The sequence below is a fragment of the Equus caballus genome, chromosome 14 (genome assembly GCF_041296265.1).
Source record: "Equus caballus isolate H_3958 breed thoroughbred chromosome 14, TB-T2T, whole genome shotgun sequence".
Classification (NCBI taxonomy): Eukaryota; Metazoa; Chordata; class Mammalia; order Perissodactyla; family Equidae; genus Equus; species Equus caballus.
This window is the reverse complement of record NC_091697.1, coordinates 26,375,128-26,392,683: the sequence shown is the minus strand read 5'-3', so window position 1 is coordinate 26,392,683 and position 17,556 is coordinate 26,375,128. Positions and strand designations below refer to the sequence as shown.

At 52.5% G+C, this 17,556-nt stretch overlaps 1 protein-coding gene across 1 annotated transcript in view; it reads left to right on the top strand.

Annotated features, from left to right (window-relative positions):
* The first annotated feature begins 2,005 nt into the window (after positions 1-2,005).
* The window catches only part of KCNIP1 (potassium voltage-gated channel interacting protein 1), a 344,269-nt gene continuing 328,718 nt past the window's right edge, over positions 2,006-17,556 (top strand). The window contains exon 1 of the mRNA XM_001503162.6: positions 2,006-2,599. Within this exon, the coding sequence (XP_001503212.1) occupies positions 2,512-2,599 (88 nt within the window). The 5' untranslated portion in view covers positions 2,006-2,511. The remainder of the gene's footprint in view (positions 2,600-17,556) is intronic.

Below are 17,556 nucleotides of genomic sequence, written 5' to 3'. Positions count from 1 at the left end.
CAGATCCTTCCAACAGCGGGTGCCGTTGCTTTCTTCCCGCAACGTGTTCAAAGGTTGGGATTCCAGATTCCCGAGCTGGAGCCCAGATGCAAATCCTCCCACACATCTCCTACAGATGTCCCGATCGCCTTCTGGGAGTCACTCCTGAAGCAGGTTTCCTGGCCAGGTTTCCAGGCCCGGGAGACTCAGTTCTGGGTCAGCTGATGTCGCTAAAGTCAGAGCCATGTTTCTTCTGGCTTCTCAATCTCCACATCCCTCTTTTTCATGGGGGATGGAAGAGAGAAGCAACTGGGCCTCGCTGATGTTTCTGTGAGCTGTGGAGTGAATTCTCCATTCCGAGGGCAAACTCTCCTTGGTAAGCAGTCAGGTGGGTACCACAGCCTCCTTTAGGCTTTCTCTAACATTTCCCCTCCCCCTCGGTGCCCAGGTAGTGCTGTCCTTTGCCCGCTCCCTGCCTGCCAGGTAGTGTTGCAGGCTCTCATTCTTTGCTTCTTTTTCACACCTGCCTGCCCTGTGTCTCCATCCCACTAAGATTCTGCAAAGTGCACGAAGTTCATCAGATAAACGGATTCTCAACAAGCCCTTAGTGTCTGCTGGTGACTCCATTGCACCAGAAGGTCAAGGGGAGCATTTTCCGTGTCTGTCTAGTTTGCCTAGCTCGGTATTTTCTGCATCCTGGGCACTCAGTGCTTCCTACAGCCTGGCTGCTCAGCTCTTTTCTGCACACTGGGCGCTCAGTAAGTACTGGATACTCGAATAAGCAAATGAAGAACTAAGTGCCATTGCCCTTCCCAGATACCATGCGCGTTCCGACCAGGACCTTCCATGCCTTAAGACAAAGAGTGAACAGTGTGGCAATTTCAAGCCCTAAGACATCAAGCACAATGGAGTGTTTTCTGCCAGGGCTCCTTTCCATGGGACATGTTGTGACTCATACTACAGTGGTGAGCTCAGGCCACTTTGGGGCTTGGCGAAAGGCTCTGTGCTTGTGGGCTGTCTCTGAGTCTGCTCTTGGATCTAAAACTTGTTGGTGACCATTCATTCTAAGGGCTGAGGTTTATTTGAAGATTCGTTTCCACATGACTCACAGAAGATGGGGAAGAAACCAGACGTGGAGCGTGGCTTCTGGCTTCTCTGGCATTTTATCAACTGGTAGTCTCCATTCCCTGGGTCTTAAGCAACCTATTCCTCTCACACATCCCAGAGAAACAGATAATAGGGAGACAGGCTGATGGAGAGGAAGAGAAAGACTCTCCCAGGGCATAGCTTAGTTCAGCTGAAGGTGGATTTCACATCTGCTGCTCCCCTGTAGCGGCAGCACACTGGCAGGTGGTGCCCGTGGTGGTGGTCCATGAGGAGCTCTTGAATCATGAAGGAGAGCAAAGCAGGGATGTCGTAGGGGAGGTTCATGCCCTGTGTACAGGGTGGGAGGAGATGTCCCCTGAGGTCCCTTACAATCGCACAGTCTATGGTACTGAATGGCAGCCAGGTGTTTCATTAAGCAACACGTTCATCATTAAGCAATAACTTCATCTTTGCATTCTGCCTTGCAGTTTTACTTCAAAGAGTATTGAACTGTAGTCAAATTGTGTGAAGTTCAGTCATTCCTTTGTGGCACTTCTGAGGAATACTTTCTTCATCGAGAAAAACCCTAATTGCCTTGCTCTCCTATCCTGATGAGACAGCACAGACCCTTGCCTGCTCTCCCGGGGTGGAAGCTGGATGGAACAGCTGGTTTTGAGTCAGGGGCAGCTGGAGCCAGGAGGCGATCAGAGGTATTAACCTCCCATGTCATGAAGGCAGACAGCCCCTGCTACTGGTGCCAAGGGAGCTGCCCAGGCCAGCTCCCCCGGGGCTCCCCACTCAGCCCACTTCTCCGTGAGGCAAACCAGGCCACTCAGAAGCTGCCTGCAAACTTTCCACTGAGCGCAGAGCGGCCGGCTCCTGCTCTGTGGGGAGTTCTCCCAGCGCCCGGTCAAGGCACGGAGAATTGATCTGTTAGATGAACCAGGAAGGAAAGAGCGGGAGAGCGAGCCGTGAGGCTGCGGAGCAGAGTTTTGCGTAGCAGTCCCCTCCCTTCTGACTCGAGTATTAATTGCTACATTACCACTGCCATGTAAGAAAGACAGTCAGCAAAGCCTGGGAGAGCTCCTGCTCCTCCCTCCCCGCTCCGTTCAGCTTCGCTCTCCTCCTCCGTTCCCTCGGAGCGCCCCGTGCCCTGGCAGTGCCGGCCCAGCCCTGGCATCCCGAGGTCCTCCTGTGGCGAGGACTTGAGTGGACAGCAGGAGGGGGCAGAGGGAGGGAGGGGGAAGGGAGCAAGCATCTTGCCCTGCAGGCTCTCTGGATGCAGAAGTCGGACTCACTGCAGAGGCAGCTGTGCTGTTCCCGGAGCTTCTGGGGTGCGTCCATCTCTCAGGGTTTGCCCAGGCAGTCTCCAAGTTCCGGGGGCACGCAAGGTGGAAGCCTTCCTTTCTGGGCGCTGACGGCAGAGCCTGCCTTCCCTCTGCCACCATGAGCGGCTGCTCCAAAAGATGCAAGCTTGGGTTCGTGAAATTTGCCCAGACCATCTTTAAGCTCATCACTGGGACCCTCAGCAAAGGTAGGGAGTCTGGCCTTGATCCTCCTTTTCTGTCTTGATGTGGCCTGGCTGGTTACAGCGCCTTGGTGTGGCAAGCGTGGCCGTTCTGGTGCACCTGGGTCTCAGAGGAGGCTGGGGGGAAATTGGTGCCTGGGATTCAGGGCTGCTGATAACCTGGGTCCTGGCTCTGAGCAGACGGGCACTACGCCAGGGAGCTCAGCCGGCTGTAATTGCCTGGAACTTTGGAAATGGATTTGGTGGTGTGTGGCTGACTGGTTACAGGCGGGCAGAGGAACAGAACCCTTCCCAGGGCACTGGAAGAGGCTGAGCGTGACTAGAGTTTCAAGAAGTTATCCGCGGAGTGTTGTGTCTTGTTGATAAGAGAGATTTGATGCGGTGGGCTGTGAGCAATTCTGCAGAACAGAGACGCTTGCGAGGGCCAGCAGGAGGTGGCAACGGGGCTGGAATCCATCGTGCGCTGGTGAATACGGGATGCGTATCAGCTCTGGGTCTGATGTGCAAGAGCTTCCTCTCATTGGATTCCATTTCTGCGGCTTGGTTCATCACTCTGCTGTCTTGTATCCCTGTCTCTCCGCATCTCCTGCCTGTGTTGATGTCTGTCTTCTTTACTTCTCCAAGAACTGGGTTGGAGGGAGTTGGCAGGTTTAACTCCCTCTGCAGCCCAGAAGGAGGTTGTGGACCAGCCATAGGACTGCGTGTCCATGGCTCAGCCTCACAATGCAGAGTGGAGGCTAACTTCCCGGGGCTGTCCCTGTCTCTGGAGCCCCCATTGCACTCTGGACCAGGGACAGGGAGGTGCTCGGAGACATTCTGGCAAACTTTCCAGAGATAAAATTTGAAAAGAAAGCAGCACCATGATGTGGTTTCACTGGCTGAAAAAAAAACGTCTTTAAATATTTATGCTTCTGTTCAGGTGGAAAGAGTCTTTGGGGGAGACGCACTGGAAACAGCAGGCAGGGTATGCAGCGAAGGAGGGAGGCTCACAAACCCTTGATCGGGATTTTTAAAATGACAGTGAGAGAAGATAAAGGCTGTGTGTGGCCAGCTGTAATGAAGTGGCTCTGGTCCCCCGGCTACCCAGCAGGTCCAGCCTGGTGCAAATTGTAAGGTGGGCGTGGGACAGCGAACGGTGAGATTTTGCCTGCCTCCTTTCTCATGCCTTTTCGTCACTCTTGTTCTGTCCCCACTCCACTACTGAAATAGGGCACTGCCCCCCGGGAAGCCCAGGTGGACGAACACCAAATGCTGAGGGCCGGGCTGCTGGCAGAATCACTGGGGGTCCTTAGTGGGCTGGACTGAGGTGATGGGGAGAGAGCAGAGGGCTTAGAGGATCGTGCAAAGTTCCTCCGTTCAATCCTCCGAGAGAAACTGAGGTTTTCTTCCCGCAGCAGGGATACTGGGATCTTGGGGTGGTGGGTGAGGCGCAGCATCCTATTGCAGGCTCTGCTTTCCCAGAATGCAGCAACCAGAGCTTTGGCCTGGCCTTAGGGAACCTAGGTCCCAATTCCGGCTTTGGTCCCTTTGCAAGCCACAGCCTCTTTGAGCCTCAGTTTCCTCATCTGTAAAATGAGTCCATTGCTTCGACCCTGTTCACCTCCCAGCATTGCCACAAGGACCCAGGGACGCTGAGATGTGGGGTCCCTTTTCAGGATGTGTTGCAGTGACCAGATGTGAAGAAGCGGTCAGAGACCGAGATGGGTATGTGTCTGGAGAGGGTGACCAGGCCATCGCCTCTGCAGGACCAGTGTCAAAAGCTCTTTAATTTAGCTGATTGCAGGTGGGTCTGTGCACCCCAGGCAGCATCAGATGGGGAGAGAGATCACAGAAGGACATCATGCAGCTAGAGGGGTGAGTGTGAGAAAGTACATCAGACAGGGAGAGAGAGTGTGTGCAAAGGTGTGTGTGCATGTGCGTGTGTGTGTGAGAAAGAGAGGATAGACAGCTATTTGAATAGATGAGCATGAAGATATCGTCTTCTGCATATCTGCCTACGATTATTTGCTCAATATTTATTTATTGAGCTCCTCCTCTGTTGCACACTCATCGCTAGACACAGGCTACATGGACGAATAAGACACAAGCTGTCCGTCAAGAAACATGCATTCTGGGGGAGGGTCACAGACCCAAGACACCACGCTGAGTGCTGAGATAGGGGCCATGGGGCCCAAAGAGCACAGAGAAGAGAAGCTGGGAGCAGATTAAGAGGCTCCTCCGAAAGTGGTGTCGACTGAGATGAGGAGGGGTGGGGCTGGGCAGGTGGAGAGAGGTTGGGGCAGGCAGAGGGAGCAGCGCTGGGGTGTCAGCCTCTGCAGAGAAGCCAGCCAGAAGCTCAGGACAGCCCCCTCTCTCTGCTCAGAATCCCAGAGACTAGGATCCATGTGACCCAGGAAAGGGCTCCACAGGGACCAGCACTGGGGACCAAGTGGCCGCCTGGCCTTCCTCCGACCTGCTTCAGTGTGAGTTTTCTACAGCAGGGGCTCGGCAAGGCGGCCCACAGTAGGACCGGTGTGGGATGGCGTCTCTCCTCTCCACAGAGAGCAGCAAGTGTGTACACAGCCCTGGCTCTCTGCCAGGCATGTGCCGGGAAACTGGTGTTCTGCCCAAACCAGGTGTTTGCTAAATATTTGTTAAATAAATGACTGTGGGAGCCGGGCCAGGCCTGGAGGAGGGTAGCAGACCCTTTCTGGTGTATGGACCGGCCCTAGGTGAATTTAGATTAGAACCTACGTGGACATGTTATATCTGCTTAATGATTCCCGGTTTTAATTGTGATTTCACTTATTCATTATTCATTGCACTGAGTCCTGGATTTGCAATAATCCAACCCTTGGAAGGATTTTTCTTTGTCACTTTCAGGATTGAGGAACATAAAGATGCTATAGGACCAAGTACCCCCTGCTGGTTTGGGCACAACTTATTATTTTTGACCTGCCTTGGGAATACCTGGGGGACAGGGAGAGCCCAAGACCACCCTTCCCTGTCCTGTCCATTCCTGGGCCTTGGCCACCTCCCTGAAGCCAGCAATCCCCTTTCCCATTGGTCGAAGCTGCTGGGTGGCCCAGATTTCTCATCGGTGCCCTGTTCAGAGATGAACTCATCAGGTCCTCCTGCTCACATCTGCTTGACCTTGAGCTTTTCCTTCGTTGCCCTGCTCACAATCTGTGATCCAAGTTCCTTTTAGGAACATGTCTGCTACAGGCTGTCTTCCCCACTAGACTTAAGCTCTAGGAAGGCAGGGACCACATGCATTTCTACTCGCACTCTAGCCAGAGCTACTGTCTGGTGCCCAGCCCAGAGTGGGTGCTTCACTAGTATTAAATGAATGAAGCAGCGCTGCCCACCACAGACACCAGCCAGGGGCCCCTGGATGATGCTTCCGGTAGGAGCTTTCTAGGATACACCGCGCATGCCCAGTCCTGGAGGCGCTCAGTGAACTGAGCTCTGTCCAGCTGCAGGACCTGAGTCTGCGGCCAGAGTGCCAGACAAATCTTTCAGAACTGTGCCCGAGCTTTCTTGGTGTCTCAGGAAGGGCATTTAAATCGTCCCCAGAAGGGGAGGCTGTGTGGGGCGGGGAGAGTTCTAGCGCCCTCATTCTTGTCCCTTCAGCTCTTCTTTGATGTGTTTTATATACTGGCTTTCTCTGAAATTCAAAGAATGATTCTCTTTTGCTTTAAAAAAAAAAAAGAGTTGGCAAACTAATTATGCTGTGGAAAGGGCAAGTGGTTGCCAGACTGAGACATCCTTGGGTCCTCTGCACCCTGGCCGGGAAGCCTCATGCTGGGTCCCCCACCCCCTGGCCTCAGTGTCCTCATCTGGAGTCACAGTGCCCTCTTTGTAGGATCAAAGGAGATTGTGTCTACAAAGCTCCCTGCATCATAAGTACTCAGGAAATGTTCCTTGCTGCCGCTGCAGTTATTAGCTGCTTCTCTCAAGGCTGTGAGCACCTCAGGGCAGGACTCCTCCCTCCCTGCTTGTTTCTTCAGTGCCTGGCACAGACTCTGAGAGTGGCTTCTCTAGTCGCTAGAACATTCACTGCTTCCCTATCCTGAGTTTGCTTTCCTAAGGCCCCACCCGGTGCTGAGACTGACACGTGATCCATTTTCCACACCTGATTACCTTATCAGGAATTATTAGCACGACTCCTAGAGCCAGGCCCTCCCCTGCTCTTTAGCTTAGCAGAAGCCCAGCTCCTGGCTTGGATGCCTAGTTAAACCAGGGTCTGGGGAACCTGCCTCTTCCTCTTCCTGCACAGCCAGCTCCTCAGCCCCCTCACGGAGACCCCAGGGCCGCTGACGGGAGCCAGGCGTTACGCAGGCTCCTCTCTGGCTGGGGAGGTCTCAGCCGGTTTCCTTCTGCACTTTGGGAACCCATCTGTCACCCCAGGCACAGATGGCAAAGGAATCTAATCCAGGAGTGCTTCTAGTTGTCCTGGCCACCTGCGTGGCTGCAGGGTGGGTGTGGGGCTGACTTTATAAGATTTATCTCAATGTCCTAGAGCCCCAGCGCCCCACTCCCACTCCGGCCTTGGTTATTTGTCTCTGTGCTCAGCTTCAGACCCATCAGAGACACGCTGTTCCTCTCGCCTCCCCCACACTGCTGTTCAGGATCCTCCAAAAACTGACCTTGAACTTGAGGATGAGCCTGGGCTTGAGTCCCAATTCTGTTGTCTACCAGCTGTGTGAGCTTGGGTGAGCTGCACAACCTCCCTAAGCCAAGGTTCTTCACTTTTAATTGGAGATAATAATAACATCAACTGCACAAGGCTGTTTTTTAATTTAATGAAGATCGTACATGGAACAGGCTGGCAGCTAGCAAGGCTGTGCCAACCCTGCCCTTGCAGGGAGCTGAGGTGAGTCCCTCCTGAAACTGTGTGCCCTAGGCACCTCTCTTGTCTCGCCCCAGTCCCGACCCTGGAAGTAAGAGCAATCATCATTTTAACAGATACTGACCTTTAGTTATTCCAGGTGGCCCAGCCAGTAGCAAGTGGCAGAGCTGAGATTAGAACCCAGGTCCCGCTGGGCCCTGACCAGGCACTTGCCTCTCCACTCCACAGCCTGGAGAAGACGCCCCTGCAGGCATTGCTCCCCACCTTGTCACCAGCAGGGAATGCCCCCAGCTTCCCTCTAATTTTATAGGTAGGTTTGTCAAGAAGTATTGTACCAGCTGCATCTCTTCAGGGAAGCCACCCACCTTGCTAGGGGTTGTGACAAATTCCATAGTGTTGCATGGCCTGGATTGAGGAATAAGCTTTATGGGGAAAGAGAGCACTCAGCAGGCCAAGGTCAACAAGACAGCCACATGCTTGCTCTCCCAGCATCACGATCATCTCTCGGACAGTGCACTGGGGCCAGGGCACCTGCCGGATGCTGAGTGGGCTTGGCGCCCATGAGGGACCCTCCCGCACTGTGCTGCATTCTTATAGGACGAGCTTGAGAAGTGGTCTGTCAGTGGGGAAATACACAAGCTTTCAGGCACCAGCCGGTCTGGAATTGAGATACCACCTGTTTACTAGAAATCTCTGAGAAAGCAACAGCCTTGACACTGGAGACCTTGGGACCTGTGAGACGTGCCAGTGCCCCCTGAGAAAAGGAGGATGCCACCTGTCCCATGAGAAGCTCAGCTTACGTGAGCTTCCCCTTGCTGGAGGAAGAAAGAGTCTGCATCACCCCAGGTCCCCAGCTAGCTCACTGTCCTGGCAGCACAGTCGAGCGCCGGGGTCGTGTTAGGACAGCCCCACACCCTGATTGCGTCCAGGCACCTCTGCCTGCTCCTGCTGTGTCACAGAAAGTTCACTTACCCAGGGTTCTGGGGCATTGCCTGCCTCTCCAGCCCAAGCCAGGGTCTGCCAGGGTGGGGAGTGTGCTTGCCTTGGTTCTCCTGATGCCCAGTAGCCCTCTTCCCAGCCTACAGGTCTCTTACCCCTCCCCCTCTGTGGAAGGCCTATCACTCCCTGATCCGTTTTTGCTGGCCAGATGCTCGCTGGGGGCCCTGTAGTCCCATGACAGAGGGGAGAGAGGAAAGTGGGAGCTCCCACCTGCTAAGGCTGTCCCTCTCTGGGGCCACCAGGCCCCTCTTCCAGATAACCCCAATGCTAGGCAAGAGTAATTTGCTCAGGGCTGCTTTTCCTGGCACAGCTCCACAGACATCCTATTAACTTCAGGACCACGGGGGAGTGGCTAGTTTGTTCCAAATTAAAAGTAGCTGCAAATGGGGCCCTCTGGCAGGCAGGAGGGTGCCGTGGGCTACGCCAGGACATGAGTGGAGTGGATCAAGTCAGGTCTTATACATCCTTCGGAGGCCCAGAGATCTCTTGCCATGCCAGTGTGACCCTCACCTGCCCCAGTCCTCTTAGGGTTACAGAATCTTCCAGGCACAGAATCTCCCCTGGGCTACCTCTCTCACCAGACCCTGGGTCCCTAGTCCCTGAGAGCTGTTGATTCCCAAGTACGGAGGTGGTCGTGTGAAGTAGCCACGGAAGGCAGCAGGATGCAGGAAAAGAAAGAGCGCAGCTCTGGAGCCAGACGGTCCTAGGTTCAAATCCTGCCACTTCCTAGCAGGACAGCCTTGGGCAAGCCATTTTCCATTCTGAATCTACGTCCTTTCCTGGAAAATGGGGCCAGTAATTCCCACTTCACGGGGCTACCAAGAGATGGTGCATGTGACAGCACCCAGCACATAAAAGCTGCCCCATAAAGGTCAAGTTCTCTGCCCTTCTCTTCTCTTGTGATTAAACCTTGGACTTGAAGCCAGGAGAAAGGAGGCAGAGCTGGGAGAAACAGGCCCTGGGGCAAGTCTTCTTCCAGCTCCTTTCTAGATGTGCTGGTCCTCCAGAGTGGCCACCTCTGTCCCTGGTGACTCTCCATTGCAAGCTTGGTAATCAAGAGCTTGCGAATAGCTGAAATTATCCTTTTTATTTGGTGGTTTGCATATTTATTGGCCACCCTTCTGGCCCCCGTGAGAACATGAGCCCTACAAAAGCATTCACCGTGGGGCTTGTTTTTGGTGACCCAAGCCCCTGATGGACATTGAATAAGTGATGGCTAAAGGCTTTCCCAGCCCCGCAACGTCAGGCTGTGTGACCTGGAGTCCCTTTATTTATTTTTTGCTGAGGAAGATTAGCCCTGAGCTAACATTTGTGCCAAGATTCCTCCACGTTATATGTGGGTCACCGCTACAGCAAAGCTGACAAGTGATGTAGGTCCACGCCTGGGATCCGAACCTGTGAACCTGGGCCACCGAAGCGGAGCATGTCAAACTCAACCGCTATGCCATGAGGCTGGCACCTGGAGTCCCTTTTTGAGGCCCGGTCTTTGTCAGGCTAGTTCAGAGGCCTCCCACTCTCCATCTCCCTATTCTGAATTTCTGTGCTAGAATTTGACAGAAGCGACCAGCCAGAATGAACTCGGTGAGATGGAGGGTCAGTGAAAGCAAGACCAGGCGCCTGGTCCCCCTTCCATTCCAGTTCCCGCATGCTCTGCGGCATTGCCCTCTCAGCAGCAGGCCCACATCTCCCGTCCCCTACAGCTGGCCAGCGTCCATCTGCACCCCAACCGGAAGGGCAGGAGGGAGGACCCAGCCTCTGAGGGCCCTCCAGGAGGGCAAAGAGCTGGGGAGAGGAAGCAGAGATGAGGAGATGGCACAGGACCCTGGGTCACCTGAAAGGAAAGGGAAGCCAGGACTCCAGGAAAAGACTCGAGGGAAGGCGTTCACCTCCGCCGTGACCACTCTCCCTGTCCTGCCCGCAGATCCCCGGTCTGGAGGCAGAAGAAAGCTTTCCTCCTGCTCGGGTGAGGGCGGGAGGCCCGTGAACAAAAAGCCCACCCTGGATGAGGGGGTCCTGTTTCCATTTTGTGTCCTTAGAGCTACATGGAGCAACAGCTTTAGGGCCAGGCCTGGGTTCGAATCCAAATCCTCACATTTGCTCACTGAGCAGGTGGCTTGCCTTCTCTGGCCCTCAGTTTCTTCATCTCTAAAATGAGGGAGCGGCTGTTCTCAAAGTTCCCTTTCAGCTTTGGAATTTTCAGATTCACTAACAATAGTAACAGCACTACCCATAGCACCTGCGGTGTGCCCGACATTGCTCTAAGCACTGTGCACACGAGCACCCCAGGGGCTGGACGGCAGTAGTTAACCCCAATCACAGATGAGGAGACCGGAGCTTCAGAAAGGGGAAGGGCCGAAGGGCCCAGGGCCTGGGCTCAGCGTCACACAGCCGGCCTGGGACAGAGCTAGAACTGGAAGCTGAGCTGTCTGTCTCCAAGTTCCGGTTGGACCCCCACATTACGCTCCCTCCGTTTCTAAACTCAGATCCAAGATAGGAAAGCAATGGAGACGAGACTGACCACTGCCCAGTTAGGCCAAGAGGCCACACGTACTCTTGTTTCAGAAACCAAGTTTTCAAGGCCTCCGTTCTAACTGAACAGCACAATTCGAGAGAATTCCCCTGAGACCTGAGCCCCCGAGTCTACACCGCAAACCATCATCCACAGGTCACCTTTTCCACTCAGACAGCAAAGCATATGGAAGAGCTGGCCGGACAGCCAAGACCACAGGGACGGGAAAGAAAGGGAGCGTCACCCAGCCAGCATCCTCATTGGAATTCCAGTTTGGCCAGTTGTCACCTCTTCCTGCAACGTTGTGGGTTGGAGGCAGAGGCAGAGAATCAGGCAGGAGTCAAGGAGGGAGATGTGATTCTGAGGCTTGTATCTGAGAGGCTGGGGTCAGCCTACCCCAATTTTCTTTCTGTAATCTTTCGATTAACTCTGGGCCAGTTTGGATGACATTTTTCAAACCATCTGGGCTTGGCAGGCAGAGCCGAGCCCAGGCTTGCTGCTTGCTATCTGCAAACATCAGCTGGGAACCAGCTGTCACCAGGAGCCTGGGATGCTCCTGAGCCACGAGACATATTGGGCTGCACTGTGCTCCCAGCACCCTTGCGCTGGCTAACCCTACCCGTGCCTCACAAGTCCAGAAACAGCGGCCTGTCATTCTGAACTCAACAGGCACCAAGTAAGAAATAATAATCGCCGCCGTCGTTGAGTGCTATTTACTTGCTGAGTCTTTTCAAGGGTCCCCGCATTCAATCCAGCCCTAGCCCCATGAGTTATCTACTCTTACCATTCCCCCGCTGAGGCTGGAAGAGGTTGAATAACTTGCCTGAGGTCACTGAGTCAGAACTGTGCCTCTGAGGATCCCAGGCAGAGCTGAAGGAAGGCTCTCAGTCAAATCCCTCAGCACCCTGCCCCCTGCTATGGCCTGGGTTGTGCCCCCCACCTCAATTTGTATGTTGAAGCCCTAACTCCCGATGTGACTGCGTTTGGAGATAAGGCCTTAAGAGAGATAAAGAAGACAGAATGAGGTCATAAAGATGGGGCCCTAATCCGATAGACTGTTGTCCTTAAAAGACGAGGAGGAGACTCCAGGAGAGCACTCAAGCAGAGGAGAGGCCACGCAAGGATGTGCTGAGAAGAGCACAGTGGCCTCTGCAAGCTGAAGACAGAGCCCTCACAGAAACCAGCCCTGCCAGCACCTTGATCTCAGCCTTCCAGCCTTCAGAAATGTGAGAAAATAAATGTCTGCTGTTGAAGTCACCCAACAGTGGTATCTTGTTATGGAGGCCCTAGGAAAGTAACTCACCTGCACAGACAATTCACTGTATAGCATCCTTTGCCATATTTTTTTATTGTAGTAAATATGCATAACATAAAATTTACCTTTTTAACCATTTTTAAGTGTACAATTCAATTCACTGGCATTGGGAACATTCACACTGTGGCACAATCCTTACCTCCATCCATCCACGGAACTTTTCATCATCCCAAACTCAAACTCCCTACCCACTACCAGTAATCCCCCACTGCCCACCCCCAGCCACTGGCAGCCGCCATTCTATTTTCTGTCTCTCTGAATTTGACTATTCTAGGTACCCCACGTCATGGAGTCATACAGTATTAGTCCTTGTGTGTTTGGCTTAGCACAATCTCTGAAGGTTCATCCATGTTGCAGCCTGTGTCAGAATTTCATTCCTTTTAAAAGGCCGAGTCATTCCATTGAATGGATACACCATAATTTCTTATTTATTCATCTATCACTATTCATCTGTTCCCATATTTTTAATGTACACAGGGATCATATAATCCCCTTGCTCACGAGTCTGCCTCCAGGGGTTTCTTGACACATTGAGAGTCCAATGCAGGCTTTTCTCGGTGGCCTACAGGCTCCGCATTTCTGTCTGCCTCCTCTGGCCTCATCCTCTCCCAGTGGTGCACCCGAGCCACCAGGCCATGTTGCTCTTGCTGGAACACCAGCTCCATCTGCCTGAGGGTCCTCACAGTATTGCTGCCTCCGTCTAGACACTTTCTGCCAGTTCTCCTCTGGCTCTCTGTCCACTTAATTCAAATCCCCTCCTGTCTACAGTAGCCCCTCACCTCCCCACACGTCAGGTACTTCCTACCCCCTGAGGCCGCCTTGTTTTCTGCACAGCACCTACATCACACATTTATTCACTCGTTTCTGGTCCAGCTTTCCCACTAAGAGCTCAACAAAGGCAGGGACTATCCTGGCCATTGCCACTTTCCCAGAACCTGGCACAGGAGCTAACACATAGTGGAAGCTGAGAGGTCAACCAGGCAGATGAGAAACCCATGGCCCAAGGAAGACCACCCAGCAGGCAAAGCTGGCCTTTGACCCTGGGTCTCCGAATCCTCTTTTCATCCCTGAAGGTTCTGTCCTGTGTGCCTTTTAAAGGCCCTGGCTCTGTATCCTGCCTTACCAGGTCCATCTGTCCATCCACACTTACCCTTGGCAAGGCCACGGATGTCTCTGCATCCTGGACATGAAGGTTTGAGCCAGTCATCTATCAGTCCCCTATCCTGAGAATGGCCCCCTCCTCAGTCACTGCAGCTGTGGACCATTTGGCTAATCTGTGATTTAGTGTTACTGTGCAGGGAGCAGAATCCTGCCACAGATGGGGGAAAGGACTGGCAATCTTTCCCATTCTGCCCTCAGCTGCATTCAGCTAAGAGGCTCCTCTGTGAGGGTGTGAAGCAACCATTCACCAGCGATGGTCTCTGGGGGCTGTGGACACTGCTGGCTCCCCCTGCCTGTGTGTTAGCTCTTGAGGATTCAGGACCTTCTGGACACATGACTTTTGGAGTTCATCCTACCCCAAAGCCAACCACCACTCTTTATAAGCTATATGAACTTGAGAAGGTCCCTCACTCTTCTGAGCCCTGCTTTCTGTCTGGAAAATAGACATAATAATGTCCATCTTGCAGGTCTATTGAATGAATGCACTTAAAGTGTTCAGTGCAGTGCTTTGCTTGTGTCCCATTAAGGGCACAACAAACGATGTGGTGTTTTTGCTTTTATTTGCTATTGCTGTCTATAAGGACTGAGCTTACATCTCCTCTCATTTGCATTTTAGTCAAACCAGGGACCTCTCAGGTCTCAGAAAGTGGCTGATTGACTGCCATCACCTACGTAGGCCAGAAAAGAGTCAGAGACTTCTCCAACATTCTCTTTAGCTTCCCTTTTCCTACCTGGAGTCAGAGTGTCTGTGACAAAGGGTCTTATTCTAGGCAGGTGGCATGGGAGGGCAAACACTCTGTTCAGAGAATGAGCTCAGCGCCCAGAGCCTCCAAAACCTTCTGCACACCACTCACTCCAGTCCACCCATCCCAGCCCCGTTCACAGCAAATGTTCCCTCCCTGGTGAAAAATAGGAAGAGGGGCAGTAAAAGCTTAGCCTTACAGCCCGCCTGGGAATGAGCAGACCAGACATCTTCTGTGTCCTGAGTCAGAGTCCCCTGAGGGCACCTCCACCCCGGGAAGGAGATCCAGGCCCCAAATCACAAAGCCACCAGAGCAGGTGAGTTCTGGCAGGACACTGAACCACATTTGGTGAACTAAAGGCCAAAAACTAAAAAGGATCTGCCCCTGCCTGCTGGCCTCTGTCTCACTTGGTGCCATGATGTAGAAAGAAAGAAAGAAAGCAGACGTGGGAGTCCCCAGCATTATCTGGCGCCTATGCATCGTGCCTTGGACTTTGATGTCTGCCCAAGTGAGCTGCTGAGAGCCCAGAGGTGACCGCTGACGTGAGACTCCTCCTAACACTCCATCCCCAGCCTCCTCAGTGTACAGGTGGGGAGACTGAGGCCAGAGCGAGCAAGTCCCTTGAACTAGATACCTTGAGTCAGAGCCTCCTCTGGCTGGCGGTGGGGGGCTGGGCCACACAGGGATGGAGGGTGAGTCGGGCCCCTCCTGGAGCTGTGGCCACCCAGCAGACGCCTCTGCAAGTCCACACAGTCAGCGACTCAGGCTGAGACCGGGCAAGGCCCCTCACTTCTTCATCTGTGTCCCTGAGCTCCTGTCCTCATGACTCTCCCTCCAGCGGGCCTTCCACGTCTCTCTCCCTTGCCTCAGCTTGTCTCTCAGGCTCCAGACCCACAGATGAGTCCTGGCTGGACTGTGAGCTCATGGGAGACAGGGGCCACATTTTATGCGTGTAAGAATGCCCAGCACCCCTCACGAGCCTGGTACAGAGAAGGGGCTCAATGGATGGATGAACGGATAAAGCAGGGAAGGGAGGGAGGGGGGAGGCAGGAGAGAGGGAGAGTGGAGGGATCATAAACGCTTCTATGTGAATGTCTTCCTGTGGCCTCTACTCAGCCCTTGGAACAACACAGCAAATCTCTCTCCTGACTTCGCTGTTCCTCTTCATACGCCCCTGTGTTGAGCCCTTCAGGTGTCTTGCTCACTAAGTCCTCTTGATTGTTTCTCCTGTCTGTCACTCTCCTTCCCTTCTCAGCGCTGTCCCTGGAGTCCAAGCCCTTACCCGGTGCACCTGCTCCGCAGGCACAGGCGGCGCTCTTCCCGTTTCTCCCGTCCTGTCTCCTCCACACTGAGGCCAGACAAAGAGATCGCCCACCCAGCCCTTTGACCCGGGAGCCCAGCTTCTAGAAATCTGCTCTAAGCAGATGATCAGAGATGTGCACGAAGACGTTTGTTCAGGGTGCTCATCATGGAATCACACTATAACAGTGAAAAACTGAAGATGATCTAACTTTGCTCCAAAAATAGTGGGTGAAATAAATTTTGGTTTATTTATCTAATGGAATAATATTAAATTTTTGAAAAATTGTTTTGAGGACTGCTTAATAACATGCAGAAATGCTACCGACATGTTATTGGGTAAAAAAGAAAGATACAAACTGTATGTCCAATGAGGTTGCAGTCTGTGAATAGGTGTGTGAACAGAGAAAAGTAAAATAGGAAAGAAATAAGCTTAATAGTAGCATGAATGTTAGTTGGGGGTAAGGGTTATTTTTTAAAGTTCTTCTTGATTCGTATCTGTCTTGTCTGCATCGTCTTGAATAAGCGTGTATGTTTAATGAGACCATAAACATATCATTTGCTGAAAACACATCTTCAATTTTTTAATTCTTCTCAATACTTTCAATAAAAGTTGTGCTTTCACTGTCACTATGTCACTGCCTGTCCAGTCCACATTAGCACACACCCCAGACTGCTAGGCCTGCCCTCACAGCTGCACCCGCCGTCTCTACCCACTTCCTGCTGGGGTCACCCCCCAACCCTCCCCAACGTGCACACTCTCCTCCAGCCAAACTTGTTACCACATGGTTTCTAAACCAGCCTTGTGTTTAAAGTCCCTCAACCTACCACTCAAATGGTTCAGAAACACACACAGGTACCGACAGGACACACACGCACGGAGGGACAGACAGAGAGAGTAGTGCAAATATGGTAAAATATTGATGATAATTTGTGAATTAAGGTTAAGAATATGTGTGCTCCTAGAACTAATTTTGAAACTCTTTTGTAGTTGGACATTTTCAAAATAAAAAGGTGGAGGAGATAAAGGAGCATTATCATAGACTGTTTAATGACATAGGCTCGGGGCTGGCCCGGTGGCTCAGCGGTTAAGTGCGCACATTCCTATTTGGTGGCCTGGGGTTCACTGGTTTGGATCCCGGGTGCAGACATGGCACCACTTGGCACACCATGCTGTGGTAGGCATCCCACATATAAAGTAGAGGAAAAGGGCACGGATGTTAGCTCAGGGCCAGTCTTCCTCAGCAAAAAGAGGAGGATTGGCAGCAGTTAGCTCAGTACTAATCTTCCTCAGAAAAGAAAAAAAAAAAAAGACATAGGCTCTGTATGAAATGACTTTAGTTCAAATCCCGGTTCTGCCTGTTCATTGAGCAGTAACAACTGTAGGCAAGTTACTGACTTTCTAGGTCTCCGTTTATTCATCAGTGAAATGAGGATAATGAAAATCAGAGTGTATATATTTCCTACAGCCACCTGGAGGATAGACTGAATGTACGTAAAGGGTTTGGCAAAGAGTGTGGCACATGTCAACCCCTGTGATCGATTAGTATAGTGTTAGAGAAATCCAATTCTTATCCAAGAAGTTATTTACAATACTCTCTACCTCCCAGAGCTGCTCAACCCTGGATGGCCAAGTAAAGTGCTGGGACTTGGGACATTTTGCTTGCAGGATTCTCCTTCTGCTGCTGGCCCTGGAGCAGCTAGTGCTGGGTCCCAGGGGCACCATATCTCCAGACTCTGGCACAGTGCCTGGGGCAGAGGGGGCAGCCAGGAAGTGCGCAAATCCAAAATGAGGAACTGAAGGGTTCAAGTTGCACTTCAAATAAAGTTCTTCTCCTCAGATACAAGCTTGTAATTTTGCTGATGCAGCTGCTCTCTTCCCACGGGCTTCCTGGAGATGAGGCATCACCTTGATAAGTTAGCTGTGGATACAGGCATCCTGCAGTTGGCATGGAAATGCAATTTAATTTCCAATTAATCTGATTTCTGGGCTGCAGGATTTGCCTGCCTCGCCCTGGGACGATTATTCTGGCCAGACCTGTGTCGTCAATGATGACGGTTCTCCCATGAAGTGGACTCTCAAGGAAACTGGTCCTCTGACTCTTG